The sequence below is a fragment of the Notechis scutatus genome, chromosome 4, assembly GCF_049901735.1.
Source record: "Notechis scutatus isolate UNSWTSFEM ecotype Mainland chromosome 4, rNotScu1.2, whole genome shotgun sequence".
Lineage (NCBI taxonomy): Eukaryota > Metazoa > Chordata > Lepidosauria > Squamata > Elapidae > Notechis > Notechis scutatus.
Window position 1 is genome coordinate 61,123,173 of NC_142012.1, and position 17,968 is coordinate 61,141,140.

At 38.1% G+C, this 17,968-nt stretch overlaps 1 protein-coding gene across 9 annotated transcripts in view; it reads left to right on the forward strand.

Moving 5' to 3' along the window:
- FRYL (FRY like transcription coactivator) overlaps positions 1-17,968 on the forward strand; it is a 149,982-nt gene that overhangs the window by 113,367 nt on the left and 18,647 nt on the right. For 6 of the 9 annotated variants that reach the window (XM_087963578.1, XM_087963579.1, XM_087963573.1 and 3 more), the window contains 9 exons: positions 4,712-4,909; positions 5,823-5,984; positions 6,087-6,161; positions 6,430-6,606; positions 8,529-8,729; positions 9,685-9,855; positions 12,894-13,144; positions 14,125-14,329; positions 15,234-15,383. In XM_087963578.1, coding sequence (XP_087819704.1) covers positions 4,712-4,909; positions 5,823-5,984; positions 6,087-6,161; positions 6,430-6,606; positions 8,529-8,729; positions 9,685-9,855; positions 12,894-13,144; positions 14,125-14,329; positions 15,234-15,383 — 1,590 coding nt within the window. Of the gene's footprint in view, positions 1-4,711; positions 4,910-5,822; positions 5,985-6,086; positions 6,162-6,429; positions 6,607-8,528; positions 8,730-9,684; positions 10,379-12,893; positions 13,145-14,124; positions 14,330-15,233; positions 15,384-17,968 lie in introns of all 9 variants that reach the window. The other 3 variants (XR_015749286.1, XM_087963575.1, XM_087963577.1) reach the window with 3 other exon arrangements.

The window sequence follows — 17,968 nt, forward strand, 5'->3', positions numbered from 1 at the left end:
GAAATGGATTTTGTGTTCCTCTGGATCAGAGGGTACAGCTGCCACATTCGTCCAGCATATGTTAATCTTTTCAAACTTGGCAACTTTAAGATATGTGCACTTCAACTCCTAGAATTCCTCGGCCATGTACGCCCAGTGCAAAGAGTCAAACCAAGCTTGATTTGGGTCAGCATGGGAATTCTAACATGTAAAATGGACACCTTAAGGCAGAAAGCACATTTTGGTCCTTGAAAATGCCTCATCAAATACCAACAAGGGCCACGTTTTTATCTTTACAATCTTAGGAACATCGAAGAGAAATGTTAGAAAAATGCATCCTCCTTTTTTGTATCGCTGAGCAAATGGCAATAGAAGCTTTTTGTAACATTTTTATAAATACCATATTTACCGGACTATATAGGGCATCGGAATATAAGCCGCACCCACTAAATTTTAAAAGAAAAAAATATTTTTACATATATTAGCCGCACCAGACTATAAGCCGCAGATATATACGTTGTGAAATGAGATATTTACACAGAAAGAGAAGAATGTTCTTTGCATGTGGCCAGACGTCTCCAATGTCTCACCATTGATTCATTAACGCCAAGCTTATGTGCAGCAGCTCTATTTCCTTCCTGGATAGACAGATCGATTGCTTTCAACTTAAAAGCTGCATCATATGCTTTTCTTCGTGTACTTTCCATGATGAGGGTGTGAAAAATATTTTGCGTTCATGCGTGTCGTGCCGCTTGCGTCGAGCACGCCAAAAACTACCGGTAGCGTCTTCTTTGCATTGACCTCTTGCGTCTGTCACGTTTTTGCGCCCCCTGATGGCAGTTAGCAAAGAAAAATCTATAGATAAGTCGCATTGTTGTACAAGCCGCAGGGTTCAAAGCGTGGGGAAAAAGTAGTGGCTTATAGTCTGGTAAATACGGTAGTCTAATTTTCAGTTTTATTTAATTATTGGATATATTTTATCCAGTCTGTATGGTTCCACATACTGTATATGGCTGCAGTACATATTTGTTTTAGGCCAAATTGCTGTCCAAATAATATTAAAGATTCCTAGATGGAACATTTTAGTGTAATCGGTTGAAATTAATGCAAAGTTCTCAAAAGACAATGACTCATAAATCCAATTTCTGCATGGTATATTTTTTTCCAAATGAACTTTGCACCAAATAGCATGTTTGAATTATTTCTCTCCCAAATAGATACAGCTGCTAGAATTCTTTAGCAGCAAAATGCGGGCGTAGATAGTGGCATAGTAACCTGCTTATCCTGTGGCAATTAGAAATAAGGCTTCTAAGTACTGTAGTTCATTTAATTTAATCCCTGGCAGATATTTATGTTTGTTAATTTGATGCCCTTTTAGAAGATCAGGAGCACATGTAGATGATTTTATTACCATTTTTAGTTCTGTTCATTGAGGGGCCCTTGGTCCTGTGAGCTTTTGGCAGTGGTTTGTTCTGCAATCTTGCCATTTAGCTCCAAATGTTTTGTTACCAGGCTGCGTAACATCATCAGTAGGACTTCGGTTGAAGCATCTTGTTCTGTTCTTCTTAAGCTTTCTATATGTTTTGGGTGCCAGTGTGTTCAGTTGGTCACATGATTGGTCATTCGTTTGGTGCTATGCTTAAATTCTGAGAAGCAGATTGGTTCCGTTGTTGATTGGGCATTCGAATGGTCCGGTTTCTCAAGGGCTCATATGCGGGATCTAAATCAATAAGCTTGGTAATTATCCCTTTTGGAAAATACCAGGCTTCAATAAATTCACAGCATATGAACGCTTAAGAAAGCAAACCATTTGAACGATCAATAGCAATAGCACTTAGACTTATATACCATTTCATGTTGCTTTAAAGCCCTCTCTAAGCAGTTTACAGTGACAGGTTTTCAAGTGATGAAACTCATTTAGAGGGGGGGAAATGCAAAATCCGTCTTCCAAAACAAATTTCTTTTATTTAGGTAATCATCAAATTGGCAAAGTCTGTTGTAATTCTGGATCAACACAAACTGGAATTACACCATATAATATTGTAAATCGGAAACACCTCATAAAAGTCACATTCCCCAATAAAAAGAAATCAACATTGCCCGGTGTCATCAAACTCTACCTCCAGGCAGGGACAGCCTCTGTTCCCACGGGAAAGAAAGTCACCTAGCCAAAACAATCCTCAGTATCTAACCACCTCCCACCTGAAGAATGTGGTGAGCCCGAAACCCTCCCCCCTTACACCGGCAAAAGAGAAAGAAAGAAAGAAAAGGAATATATGATTAAAATATAGAGCTAAATAAAATGGCTACATATATGTAGTTTCAGGCTCGACAGTCAGCACATTTCCCCAACAATCTGGGTCCTCATTTTACCAACCTCAGAAGGATGGAAGGTTGAGTCAGTCTTGAGCCTGGTGAGATTTGAACTGCCAAATTGCAGTTAGCCGGCAGTCAGCAGAAGTAGCCTGCAGTACTGCACTCTAACCACTGCGCCAACTCAGCTCCTCAACAACGGAGCCAATCGGCTCCTCAGAATTTAAATATAGCAGCAAACGAATGGCCATGCACGCGACCAACTGATCAACTAAGTTAGTTGACCAACTAACTGATCAACCAAGTTCAAGAGAAACGTGGCAAGATACTTCTACAGAAGTCCTGCTGATGATGATGGTAATGAAACATTTGAGAGCTAAATGGCAAACTCAGAGCACAAACCACTGCCAAAAGCTCAAGAGAGCACCAAGGACCCCACATTTCCATTCTGAGCTACAAATATTCTCCTTTATTTGTGCTATTCATTGAACAATAGTACCCAAGAATGGCTGAAGTTTAATTATCGAGAAAAATTGCAATGTCCCATCTTTATATGTTATTACAGTTGATAAATTTGTATGAGTGATTGTGCTTGTTAGAAGGTACAAAACTTAGCAAAACCGGTTCAAGTTTTCATTGCCTTATCATTTGTTTTGTTCTCTTCTAAGTTTTCACATTGGGGCTTTTGCTTCTTAATCAGTACTTTAACTACAGAAGTTGTTGGCAGTCTGCATAGTCATGATGCTAAAATGAAATCTAAATAAGCAGAAATACCAGTTGCCATCATATTTTAGTGAGAAGGGAAATAAGGATATTTAAAATATCCACGTCTGGATTTACTTTTAAGAAAAAGCAGAGGATTATACATTCATAATTTTAAGATTTTGACTTTATTTTTTTTTTAAAGGTAACCATACTTTTCCATTTTGACTAAACCACTTGATTGAGTAAGGGTCACATTAAGGAATTATTTGTGGGCAAAATGATCGTTATTGAACTTTAATCTGGGTATAGTGTTATCATAGGGCATATTTTTTTTGTTATGATAAATCATGTGGTGATAAAAGGGAGCAGTTAATGATAACTCTTTTTCAAATTTTATCAAGTGGAACCAATCTCCCAGCAACTTAAAAGCAAGACTTGCTGTGTTGATGCTTTTTTGTAAATTTTCCTTCTCATCCCATTTTCTGACCTTTCAATTGGATATATTGTTTTGAATTTTATCATAAAATAAAGCAAGTGCACTTAGCCAACTCTCTTCCTGTGGTGCGGCCCTCTTCCTCTGATTATTAACAGAGAACTTGGGAGTTTTACCCCACACACACACACACACACCTCCATATTCTAAAATTAAACAACTGAAGCAGCCTTTCTACCTAAGATTAACTTACTCCAGTTGCCTGTTGTGAAATTGCTGTTAATTTAAACCACGTGACTGTAAAATAACTGTGAGAAAGGTAATTAAGCTGTAAGCACCAGCTACACTGCTAAATACTTTTAGCATGCATAGTTAACATTCACATACTTGTAAACGGTAAACCAGGGGTGTCAAACCCGTCGTCACAGCATTGTCACATGATGTATCGCAACTTTTTTCCTCTTCACTAAACCAAGCATGGACGTGGCTAGTGCATGATGCATCCAGCCCGTGGGCTGTGAATTTGACAGCCCTGCGGTAAACGGTAGCCCTGTAGAAGTTCTTCGAAAAACATACTTTGGAATGTGCAGGAGTATATACAAAGCATCTCTTTAAGAAAGTTGTGCAGCTGTGCACGCACACATATACAGAAAAACCCAGGAATACCTTAATAGAATAGAATTCAATTCTTTATTGGTCAAGTGCGATTGGACACACAAGGAATTTGTCTTTGGTGCATAAGCTCTCAGTGTACATAAAGAAAAAAATAAAATACATTCATCAAGAATCATGAGACACAACACTTAGTGATAGTCATAGGTTACTAATAAGCAATCAAATCATACTAGGAAACAAACAAAACAATATAAATCATAGAGATACAAGCAACATGGTTATAGTCATAAATGGGAGGAGATAGGTAATAGGAAGGATGAGAAGAATAATAGTAATACAGTCTTAGTAAATAGTTTGACTGTTGTGAGAATTAGTTGTTTAGCAGAATGATGGCTTTAAGCAACTGTGTGGAGCTGAAAAGAGATGCAGCTCTTTAGCAACAAAAAAAGAGAAGCTACATGCATCTTCTTATATTAAGTGAAGCAGGTTTTTAGAAGGATTTAACCTGTATTTATCTTAAAAATTCAAAATCACATTTGTTGACTTGTTCATAGAAATGTAACAGCTTTATATTAATACTTCAGATATTGTAGGCTTTTGTATTTTTGACTTATTATTCTGATTAATGGAACTATACATGTCTTTTTTTCCTGTCTTTATTAATAGAGTCCCTACTGGAAGGAAGCGCTTAATATTTTGAAATTGGTGGTATCGCGTTCAGCCAGTCTCGTTGTACCAAATGATATTCCAAAATCTTATGGTGGTGATACAAGCTCACCTGAAATTTCATTTACAAAAATTTTTAACAATGTTTCCAAAGAACTGCCTGGAAAGACTTTAGATTTTCATTTTGACATATCAGAGGTAAAGAGATTTTAAGTAAGGTTTAAGATTTTGCATGCTTAATTTTCTTCCAAGGACAGGCATGTCCAACCTGTACCCCCACAGGCTGCATGTGACCCTGGTCAGCTAGTAACACACGGTTTTCAGTGCAGCCCCGATTAGCCAAAAGGTCAGACGCTCAAATTTTAAGTTGAAATTAGGGATGTGCACATATGAGGAAAAACGGATTGTTCTGAGCCCAAAATAAAACATCCCATCCAGAAGTCTTTTAAATTGCCTGCATTTGGATGGAAGAAAGTACAATAATATAATTATTCAGTATTTCAGAACGCTGCTTGAATGATGATTTCAGCCAAAGGACGAGTGGGATCAGAGGAAAAGCTTGTTCCCTTCATTTTATACCAAGAATAAAATTAGGTATAAAAGGCAGAGATGAACAAATACTCAGGTTTTCAAAATTCTGTTATCGTCGCCTTTATCAATAAAAGATAAATTATAGTATTTCTAGTGTCTTTTTCTAGCTACCCATGAAGGACTGACAGCAGCTGATTTACCTTCCCCCGACCCCAACATCGCTTTATACAGCTTGCCCCATCAGTTGGCTGACCCCCCCCAAAAAAAAAAATTCTATTTCTGCCTGATAAAATGAGAAGATTGGTGAAAGGAAGGAAGCGCTCCTGGCAAGAAGAATGTTCTTACCCTAGAACAGACAAAAAAAAATGTTCCTCCACTACTGCGGTTACCATAATAATCAATCATATAAGCCACTATATGATGATTTATAGATCATAGCTTGTGGCTTTGCATGTTATAGGGGCCTTGCTGGTTGTTGCACACCGTACACACAGCATGGTAAACAAACTCTTGTTTTAGAGACCTTTGTGAAATTGGGCAACATGTTGACCTGAAACACTACTTTGTCTTCGTTTTATAGACCCCAATTATTGGGAACAAATACGGTGATCAGCACAGTGCCACAGGTAGGAATGGCAAAGCTAAAGTCATCGCTGTTACAAGAAGTACATCTTCAACTTCCTCTGGATCAAATTCGAATGCTTTGGTGCCTGTGAGCTGGAAGAGGCCACAGTTATCTCAGGTGATCCATTGGATAAATCTTAAAATGCAGAAAACATCTCTTCGTAGCAAAAGAAAGCAAGCATCGTTTAAATATTTATAAGTATTTTGATTTCTTTTCCAGCGACGAACAAGGGAGAAACTAATGAATGTATTATCTCTTTGTGGTCCAGAATCAGGAATCCCCAAGAACCCTTCTGTGAGTAATTTTAAATTTCTGAAAGAAGCATGTGTCCATCAATTAAACAAAATTTTATACTAGAGTTGGTGAGTTATTATATCACTGTCATGAGAGTTTAAGAACTCGAAAGCTTTTACATTGTAGCAGAATGTCTTGTTAGTGATTAATGGCATTTAAATATAATTCCATCAGCTCCTGTCATCTAAGATGCAACATCTGTAAACATCTATATTGGTACTCCCAATTTTACTCATGCTTATTACCTCTGTTACTGATGACACTGTAGGTTATCTTTTCTTCTAATGAAGACTTAGAAGTTGGGGACCAGCAAACGAGTCTTATTTCAGCAACAGAGGAAGTAATTCAAGAAGAAGAAGTGGTTGTAGAAGATAACACAAGTGAACAACAGTTTGGAGTTTTTAAGGATTTTGACTTTTTAGATGTTGAGTTGGAAGATGCAGAGGTAAGACCGTGTAAAACAGTAGCTTCATTCAAGCCCATTCTTCAGGAAAAAGTAACAACTTTGAGATTTTGTCCTTTTCTTTTGCTGTAAGCTTGTACTTAATCAAAGCACTAACAAAAATCCAGGCATGCCATCTCTTGCACTTCCTGCTTAGAAAAAACAACAACATTGGATCTATAATTTTATATTGTGCTGTTTGGCACACCATGAGCTCTTTCGTTCATCCTAGCTACTTACTCCCTTTGCTTTTTACTTTGATCTAGTCTGATATGTAGAAATATGAACAGTATCTGACATTTTGCAAATTTCCTGCTTAATGGTGAATTAAAGAGTATATCTATATTTAAATGAGAATACAACTGTAGAAAGCCAAATGAAACTATACCAAACTTGAAGTACAGTCTACGGGTATCATCAAAACCTCAATTAATACTGCACAGTGTATATTGACATGAGTATGTTGAAATTGATTTGATTTTCAGCCATTCATATTGTGTCTGGGTTCATGGTGCATTTATCATCTTTATCTGCATTTTTCTCTGTTTTTAAATAGTAAAATGTAATAAATGTCATTTATAATATACCGTTGCAGTGCATAGAAATATCCAAGGGTAGATATTGGGGAAAGCTGGACAGTCCTTCAAAGGACACCATCCCTATGGAGGTGGAAGGGGTATTCAGATAGATCTTTTATACCTCTGGAAACCAACCTCCTGTAGATGAGGAATTTTAGCAATTCCCAAGTTTTTCTTTCTACCAAGAAATAGGTTCTCTTCTCTCCTCTCTCCAGCAATCCAAATGACTGCCAAGAACTGTAACCCATTCAACATCTTGATCTCAGAACCATCACAACACTTCCAACTGCTTAATGCTTCTCCGAAGCATTTCCTTTATGCTTCATTGGCTCAGAAAAGAGCAGGACAAATGCAGTGGGATGTTGTAGATGTTCTGAAAATGGTGGAACCACGCTTAAGACCCTCTCCCCTCCCTAGCCAGTGATCTCATTCTGGGTGACTTTGAGTTAGTGCAAACGAACAGGATTGCTTTTGTGACCATAAAATACCTATAATGAATCAATAGTGAATTTAAATTCTAAGCACCTGGGAAGAGGAATGAAAACTGTAACAGCCAAACATGCTTATCAAAACTGAAATTAGCTCAAATGGCTTATGCTTTCTTGCACTGAATAAAATTTGCATATTGTACATTTAATCAAATCAATGTAGATAAAGTCCATTTTGAATTTTCACTGCAGTTACTTCCAAGTCGTTCTCAAAATTAGTTTTAATACATGTTAACACTGAAAAATGTGCCATAGCCATCTGTTTTAAGTGTTTGTCTCATAATGTTTTTGCACCAATTTTTCTAAAACCAATTAAATAATAGGGGGCTTGACAAAAAAAAAGTATTTCCAGAGCTTGAATCAGTCTTCTACTGCCAGCAAGCTTATGCAATATTATAAAGTAGCCTCCATTAAAAGGTATCTTTAAGTGTTTGTCCTCGTTCTAATTATGTGTGTTTTTCTTTTTGCGAACCAGGAGCTGCAGGTAAGTTGCAGCCTGGTGCAGTGGCTTGTTTCATCTGTTGTCATCTGTAGTGTATTTGTCTGTCTGTGCTTGAAAGTCAGATAATCTTGGTAACTGCAAAGGATATGTGGTTGTAGACCCTTTTTAAGCCCATTTAGTTCTGAAGATGAATCTGGGAAAGAAAATACTGAGAGAAAAAAATTACCTTGCCATGTATTTAAACGCTTTAAAGGGAAAGCCATGTTAATAAACTTTAAATATGCAGTGAACTCTCGAAGGGCTGATTGAAACTCTGCTCTCAGTGAATTCAGCGTTTGTGTGGCTTTGTTTTGCTGTGTTCATTTCAGCACTCCGGGTGGCTTAAACACTTTGGAATAAACTTCCTTCTCATTACAGGGAGAGAGCATGGACAACTTTAACTGGGGCGTCCGTAGGCGTTCACTGGACAGTATTGAGAAAGGGGACACGCCATCTCTCCAAGAGTATCAGTATTCAGGTAGCACCCCCAGCTTGAACCTGACCAACCAAGAAGATACTGATGAGTCCTCAGAAGAAGAAGGCTTGAGCGCAAGTCAGATACTAACACACTCCCAAATGGTAAAACACAGATTGTTTTGGCACCAGAATAGCAGTCCTTGGATTTAACCTTCAAGGCTGCCTTTTGGGTTCTCATTTGCAGGAAGGGTGGGTAGCTTGTGAGTTTGGGACACAATAGATGGTCTGTTTCCGGATTTGGAATAGGGGTTACCCAATGAAATGTTGGGTGAAGGACGCTTGTCCTAAATGCTTTCTTCTAATAAAATAAGATATGGGATTTGGGATAACTTTTATCAATAGAGCAGAAATAAGGAGGCTCTTGAGGTAGTATAAAGCTAATGTGCCGATGCGTCTTTGAAAGATGTTGGTATTTCGAAGTTAACTTCTGTCATTTATGTAACTGGACAAATCATACCATAGAAAATTTACATCTACCCAAACTCTAAGAAATAAAGAGTTTAAAGGTTTAAGTAGAATACAATAATTTTTAATTTGATTAGTAATTTAAATTTCTGATTTATTTTAAAGTTTGATGAGGGTTAGGATTAGGTAAACTAAATTAAAAAAGAGAACTAGTTGGCTGTTTCTAATGGGCAAATGTAACAAATACATTTAAAGTATTTAGAAATTATTCTGGTGTAAAATAATGTACTGATAATATCAAAGTTTTTGCATTTTTGGAATCTGAGATTCTGCAGTGAAAAAAGAATAGTTAATTAACATATAATTAATTCAACATTTGGGACAGCAAAGGCATCTTCTTGACATATGTTGAGTAAATCTCGTTGTGCTAAAACTTAGCCGATGCATCTTTTTCATCAAGATTATTTATTGTACTGTCTTTGCCCTTATGAGAATTTGTGTTCTTAATATTTTTAAGCATGGTAGGTAGACTCAGGATACAGTCTAACAAATAGAAAGAGTAGCCTCATGTCTGCATTTCGCTTTACATTTATGTATGAACCCATGTTGACTTTATTTTGTAAAACATGAATGGATGCATTTTTGTCTCTAGCTAAACAGTGAATCGGCTGTCGATGATGCCATACCAGATCACATCAACTTGTTGCTGCAATCTCAAGATTCCACTAGCAGTGTTGGGATGGAAGAGGTGCTTCAAATCAGAGCTGAGACTCCAAGTTTGGAGGTTGCCTCTCTAGATAATGCTAACAACACGCTGCCTGAGGTGGGGAGAAATGTGGGCTCAAGCATGGCTGACCTGTCCTCTTTCTAGCACTGTATGAAAGCTTTGCGTTCTGTCTGTAAGGATTTTTATCGTGCTGATTATGTAATTATAACTTCAGTATTTTTAACCTGTTGTTGTGGCTGAAAATTTGTTTACTGGAGATGATATATTTTTTTTGGTTGGTAGACTAAAAATGTTCACAGCACAGGTTAAGAAAGTTTTGAAGTTCTTTTAAATGAACTGGTGGGGTGCAGAAGAACAATTGGATAAGTAGGGTGGTTTTCTGGGTCCATTTTCTTCCTGTGATGCTTCCTTTTCTATGATCTTCCCTCTGCCTCTAATGCTTGCTTTGCCTCTTTGTGATTGGTGCTTTGATTGGGGTTTGAACCTCAGGCCAGCTTTGTTAGCAGCTGGTCAACTCAGTGCTCTTGACCAAGCCCTCTGTGTCCTAGTGGCATGATTTTAAAAATGGAAATACATACATGGAATGAGCAAGATTCCCAGCTGATTAAAAAAAAAATCAGTGAGTATGTTACGTATGTATTTACCATTTCCACCAGATATTCAGCAGTGATCCCCACTTTACATTTTTTTAAGTGTATGTGTGCGTGTGTCTGGGTGTTTGTAATGAAGGCTTTCAGCTCTTAAGCATTCATAGGCCTTTTGTCTAGTACAGGGGTCCCCAAACTTGGCAACTTTTAAGACTTGTGGACTTCAACTCTCCCTAAGACTTGTGGACTTCAACTTGGCAACTTTAAGGCTTGTGGACTTCAACTTCAGAATTCTCCAGCCAGCATCGTCTTAAAGTTGCCAAGTTTGGAGGCTTCTGCTCTAGTACCTTTGAAGTCTAAAATAAGTACCATGGCTATACAATTGTCTCATTTTGAGATGGACTAAGTGTATGTAGGTCATTCGAAGACATTCTTTTTGAAATATGGATATATGATCAACACTTCCTGAAATAGGAAGTGCTGATCATATCCATATAGGGATATAGGAATGGCCATGGGACTGTAGTCTGAATCCCTAGTCAAGAGAACTCTTACCCTTGTTAAGATTTAGGATAGAATTTTGCAGTTTAAAAATGGGAATTTTGAAAAATTCCAAAACAACATGTGAACCCTTCCTGACTTATGTCTGCTGCAACATGTAATATAAAAATCATTCTGAATCTATTCTAAATGTATATAAATGCATTCCATACAATTTGGCCTGCATTTTGTTACATTTTATGTACGTGCATTAAGGCACATAACTCATAGCTACAGGTTCTTTTTTGTGATCTTTATGTAATCACTAAACATACTTCATTGAACCAAAGAGGGGAATCTCCAGATCTCCAGATATTGGATTTCAATTGCTGTCGTCCCTTACTATTGCCTATGATGACTAAGAGCTAGCAGGGAAATGTAATCTTGTATGATGCCAAAAGACGCAATAATTCTTTAGGATTATTATGTTGCCTTTGCATTCAACCAATTACTATTCAGAAACCATTTAAAGAAACAACATTAAACCTCAAGACAATTTTCAACACAAAAGTTAATGCTCCAGACAGTTCGTTTTCCTCCATTTACTGAATAACAATGAGATGATGATGATGATGGTGTGTGTGTGTGTGTAGAGAGAGAGATATGAATGAGAGAGAGAAAGAGATAAAGTCAGCAATCTTTAATTTCCTGGAGCATGCCACAGGCTCTTGTTTTTGCAGGAGAAATCAAATATTGGATTTTCTTCTCTGTAATCCTCTGCAGGTGCTTTGTTCAAGATTGTGAAACTAAAGCTTTGGAAACCTGCAGAAGGTTTATTAAAGGAAAATACAGACCTGTAGTATCTATTATAAACAAATTCACTTCCACTGACAGCAATAGGAGGATTAATTTTATTTTATTTATAAAGCCACTCCACTCTCAAAAGCACACAGAATTTAAACTTCAAATAATATAAATACAGTAACTATTAAAAACATAACATAAAAGCAAAGAAAAAAGAAATAGCAATACATCACCTGGGCCTTACTAACGTCTGACTCCAATATCTGGTCAAACAGGGAATCTTCAGCATTTTCCAGAAGGCTAGTTAGGAGGGGAGACATATTTCAATGTGCCTCCTCACCCATAACATCCATCTCAAAATCAAAATCTAGAAAGTGCTGTTTTTATATTCTTCCATACCATTGTTGAATCACTGGCAAGTTATGTTCTGTTTTGGTTTAGAGTTGTTAGTGTTTTTTACCTCACAGCACTCCAATTTGATTAGGTAATAATTATACATACAGTTAGTCATCTTAAGCTCTAGCTCTTTTTATTCTTTCATCAAAAATTCATCTTGCTGAATTCGGTTGATCTTAATTCTGAATAGATGTAAGAGTTCAGTGTTTGAACTGAATAATTTTGACAAAGGAATTTTTTTTTCAAAACTAAAATTTTGATTTCAAAGTAGATTTTAAAATGACAGGCTGCTAAAATAATATGCAGAAATGCTATGCTGGATATACAAATGGAACCAGCCGATGTGTTAATTTTAAAAGGGATACGGAAAATAGATAAGTTATCTCTGGTAATCATTTCAAAATTTGTTACATAAATTTGGTTTCTATTTTTTTATTTTATTTTTTAATTCATATTAGTTTTATCTCCTTAATTGTAATGTTTAATAACATTATTATTAAAGAAATTAAAACATTGAACAAGGAAGGACTTTTTAACCTGAAATTGTAAAACATTAAATGACACTCCCAAAGGTTCTTTTTCAAGAGGCAAAACTTCTCATCCAAAAGAGATGAAGAAGCTTCTTGGATGAAAAGCGAAACATCTTCAAAGAAAAATCAGAAAATCCAGTTCCCTCTTGAAAAAAACAACTTTGGGAGCGTCCTGGATGACTGAGAAACTCCATAGACATTAAATGATACTCTTCCAAACAAAATAACATTGTTTATACTTTTTCAAATTAGAGAATAACATATGCACAAATCTTTTCAAATACTTATACATATTTTTTTTCAAAATAAAATATAAAAATTGTTCCTTCTCCTCCAGGATAGCAGTTCATCAGTGAAAGATGAACAAAGTACCGCTAGTGAAGATGCTGGATCAATTGCACTGCAAGAACAATTTGAGTCCTTAGTCCTTCAAGAACCCTTAGAACTGGAAGAAGCTCCTGAAATTCAAGAGCATCCGACCACTGAGAGTTACACTGAATCCATCTTTGAAGAGGATGTTACTCTTGCATTGAAGGAGCTGGATGAACGATGTGAAGAAGAAGAAGCTGACTTCTCTGGCTTATCCAGGTGAAATGTTTTATCCAACAGAAAGTTGCGTTTTTAGCCTTTTTAACATTTACCGTTTGAAGCCACGAACATGCTAGTACAGCAATAATGAACTTGTTTGACACAATTCCCCCTTTTCCCAGTTTTAAATATTGTCAATGCTACCCGCCTCCAAAAAAACACACTGGTTTTCAGCAGTTGCAGAGCCCCAAACCAGATCTTCAGTTAATAGGCAAGCAATCCCAAATTCCTTGCTCCATTACTCTCAGGATATGCCCAATTTATCCATTGGGGTAATTACCTCCAGTTTACAAACCATTATACCAGAGAGGGGTCACAGATTAAACTAATCTCAGAGTTTTAGTCCTGGCTTGTTGAATAAATCATCATGGATGCATCCATCTACTTCAATAATTCTCAAATTGTGCTGAAATGTTGATGTATTGATGCAGCCATGTTCTCTCAGTAAAGTGTGTGTATTACTTATTACTACTGACTTAAAAAGATAATACAGGTAGTCCTCAGCTTACAACCACAATTGGGCCCAAAATTTGTGTTGTTAAGTGAGAAATGTGTTCAATGAGTTTTGCTCCATTTTACGACTTTCCTTGCCATATTGCTTAAGCGAATCACTGTAGTTGTTAAATTAGTGACATGGTTGTTAAGTGAATCTGGATTTCCCATTGACTTTGCTTGTCAGAAGGTTGCAAAAGGGGAACCTGTGACCCCAAGAAGCTACAACGGGCATAAGTATGAGTCAGCTGCCAAGCTTCTGAATGTAAAATCACATGACCATGGGAATGCTACCACGGTTGTAAGGCTGAAAAATGGTCATAAGTCACTTTTTTTCAGTGCCGTTGTAACTTTGATCGGTCAGTAAATGAACTGTTGTAAGTCAAGGACTACCTGTATCACCTCTACAGGGTGAAGAGAGAAGTAATCAGAGCCAAGTTTTGAACTAAAGTTCATTTGCCATGATCATCCTCTTGTTTGATTTGCAGCCAAGATGAAGAACAAGATGGCTTTCCAGAAGTACAAAGCTCCCCGCCACCCTCCCCTTTTCTCTCTGCCATATTGGCAGCTTTTCAACCACAGGCCTATGATGATGAAGAGGAGGCTTGGCGCTGCCATGTTAATCAGCTGCTGACAGACACAGATGGATCTTCTGCTGTCTATACATTTCATGTGTTCTCTAGGTTGTTTCAGGTATGCCTCTTCATCCACATTGTTAGTTCTTAACTATCTAACAGGTATGGTTGAAATGGTAGTGCTCAGAAAAAAGTCCTTATTTTATTGTGTGTGTGTGTGTGTGTGTGTAAATGGGGCATGGGACATGTCGCTTGGCCTCCTGCTTTTACAGCCGCAATCGGCTGCAAAAGCGGCCATGCTTGCTGGGGGCGGCAGCCTGAGTGGCACCTGCAAAGCAGCTGTTTCATGGATGGTGGGATGGCCTGCTGCAACCCTTTGTGAAGCTGGCATGAGGGGCCGCTCACCCCGCGCCCCCCACTTCATACTGGTACATGGGAAATGTGACCTCCCTGAAAACAAGGCCTAGCACTTATTTCGGAGATCAAAAGAAATAAGACCGGGGTCTTATTTTTGGGGAAACATGAGGTGTGTACACACACATACACACATTGTGGAGATTGCAATAGGAAACCTTTCTCCTCCACTCTTCTGTTCATTAGAATAGTATCCATTTCTAAAATCGTAGGCTAGAATGATGCTAAAATCATAGGCTAGATATTGACTTGTCAATATCTGTCACTACAAGATTCTGTAGATTTCTTAGAAAGGATCTCCATGTAATTTTGCATCCCATTGTTCACCCAACCTTGCCCTTCTCCCTCTCATGTCATAAAGCTACATGGAAGAGGAAAATTTAGTCTTGGGTATAAAGCATCAGTCATGATAGAATAGGGCAGCCTGCTGCCCAATAATATTTTTTGTGAGAGGGGAGCAAATTTTGTGCAATTCTAATTTTCATTTCTTTTAAATGTTTCTTCCAAAGCAAAAAAAAAAAAGTACTTGCTGCCAAGCCAAAATAAATATTAAATAATCTACAATAAAATAAGTAAACTCTATGAAAACATCATTTTATTGTATTTAGGTGATTCAGAGGAGATTTGGAGCCATAACACACGAATCTGTCAGTTTCCTGGGTGAGAATCTGCAGCGAATTGGAACAAAATTTAAAAGTTCATTGGAAGTTATGACGACGTACTCAGAATGCCCAACTGTTTTTGTGGATGCTGAAACGGTAATATCTTACATCTATGTCTACATGCCAACTTTTCTATTTAGTGACTCTTATTAGTAAGCTACAAAAGTTCTTTATATATATATATAAATGTTCTGTCCTAGACCTCCCCAAAAATCACTAAGTCAATTCTGAGTCCCAGCAGAAACCTCTTTTATTACATTAATGTGAATTTATTTCATTCACAGTCAGCCAACGGCTTGGCAAACAGTCTTGCAAAGGTATACTAATTCGCTCAGACCTTTATCAATCTTGGAACGCTGCCCAGTAAAATGCCACACTCAGTGCTGACAGGGAAGGGCTGGGTTATACAGACAAATCTTCACGAGGGTGGAACGAACGGACAAAAGAACGAGCAAGTTGTTTCCTACAAGATCCCCCTCCCCTTTTGCTCCTCTTTTAATCCTAATCGTCCACCTGTGGCCTTGCTCTCACATCGACCCTGAGTTCTTAATTGTGCCTTCCTTTTGGCACTCTGCGCATGCGCAGGCTGGGAAACAGTTCCAGAAGCTTCCCCACCTCAACTGCTGTACGAGCCCAAAGGCAGCTGATGACTTCCAGCCTGCACTGGCCCCATCTCTGCGTCTGACGCAGAGCCCTCATCTGAGCCTTCCTCGGCCTCCAGGACTGGCCCAGGTTCCTCCCCAACCTCCTCATTTCTGTCCAGCTCTGCTGCCAGCTCCGCCAGCTGCCGGCGGGCCACAACAAAAAACATCATTAGTTGCACTACAAAGAGTTTAAAATGGAGATAGGATATGTAAGCTCCCTAAAAATATTTTGTTTTCTCCAGATCACAGGTCAAATTTCCTCTCTAGTATCCAAAATTATATCTGTTCTAATAATTTTTTTTAAATAATTTTTTGAGTTGATAGTATTAAACGTGTTTCATTTATATTTTTTTGCAATGTAAATGAAGTATTAAAATTGCTTTTGCTTCTGAGATTTTCATGTTTTGTTTTTCTCAGCCATATCATCACAAGTAGCTTAGAGCTCCAAAAGCTACACATTTTTTTTTATCCAGAACTATGAACATTGTCACAAGTAGAATTGCAATAAAAAAGTTGTTGTGCAGAATATCCCTCTATGGATTCCACTCAATAGGTCCCTTCCATCTCTTGCATGCTTCAGAGGTTTCTCCTCCCTCCCAGTAGAAACTTTTGCAAGATTTAGAGCTCTCCCAAGCCTGTTAATATTACTCTTGCCAAAGTAAGATGCAATTTGGGCTGCAAAGTTTCCTGTGAACTTTGAAAAGGAAGGAAATGATCAAATAAAAACGCCCTCAAGCTACAACAGCAATTGGGACTGGGATTTCCATTGCTAAGTGATGCAGTAGTAAAGTGTGACATCACCTGACAGCGTCACTTAGCGATGGCAGTCCAGGTTGCCATCCTAACCCCAGACCACACAGGTCACTAAGCAGGAAGAGGCAGGGGGAGGCCACCGAAGGCCTTGAGAGGGCCGGCAGATGTGCAGGTGGGGGATTCTGTCGGTAGTAGAAAAAGCAAACGGGACCAACTTACCAAAGGTGATCTACAAGCTTTCCTGCCGGCTTCCCCAATGACTACTTGTGAGAAATAGGCAGAGATGATTGCAAATAGCGATCATGTTCTGTGGAGATGCTGCAACAGCTGGAGCTTTGAGGACCAGTCGTACATCCATTATTATTATTTTCAGCACCACTGTAACTTTCAACAATTGCTGAATGGATGGACACAAGTGGAAGACTACAGTTGATTTCTACAAACTGAATGTATTACTCTTTGCTTATTATATTTAGTGTTCCTTTGATAGATTAAGACAATTGTGATTTTTCATTTCACAATCATCTGAATATCTACAGTAGTACCTCAATACCAAACTGCTTCAAAACGCATCAGATTTTGTACTCAGTGCATTTTGACATTGCAAAATGTTGTTGAGTGGACAGGAAGTCGTCCATGCCAGGAAGGGTCATGTGTTTTGTTTGATGCTCATTTTTAGTGTTCATCACATTGCTTGGAACGAATTAATGATGAGTACTGAAGGACCACTGTACTTAATTTCAGTTCTTTTGAATTAAAATCCCTCTGCTTTTAAGAGAGGGATTTATACCAGACAAACAAGCTGAAAACAATACCGTAATCAAGGAAATACCAAGGAGAAAACCACACCCTTCCAACCCTGGCAGAGCAAACTATTATATATAAACAGAGCAATTCACTGGCACTGCTGATGTTACCTAGCTGGGTGATGAAATGTCTCCAAGCCAACAACCAAACTTAGAGAGAGCATCAAGGACTCCACAGATCAACCCTGCGCTACATATATTCTTTTCTATTGTAAACACGTGATTTTGGAAGTCAAGAGAATCAGCAGACTTGTCTTCTTGACAAAAATTCAGTGGTGGGATTCAAAAAAATTTACTACGGGTTCTGTGGTCATGGCTTGGTGGATGGGGCGTGGTGGGCGTGGCAGGGGAAGGATACTGTAAAATCCCCATTCCCTCCCCACCCCACTAACCTGCTTTCCAGCTCCGTTCTCCTGTGCAGGGCAACCAAAGAAGATCCAGCCAATCAGCTGGGACTCAATGGGAGGCAGAGAATAGA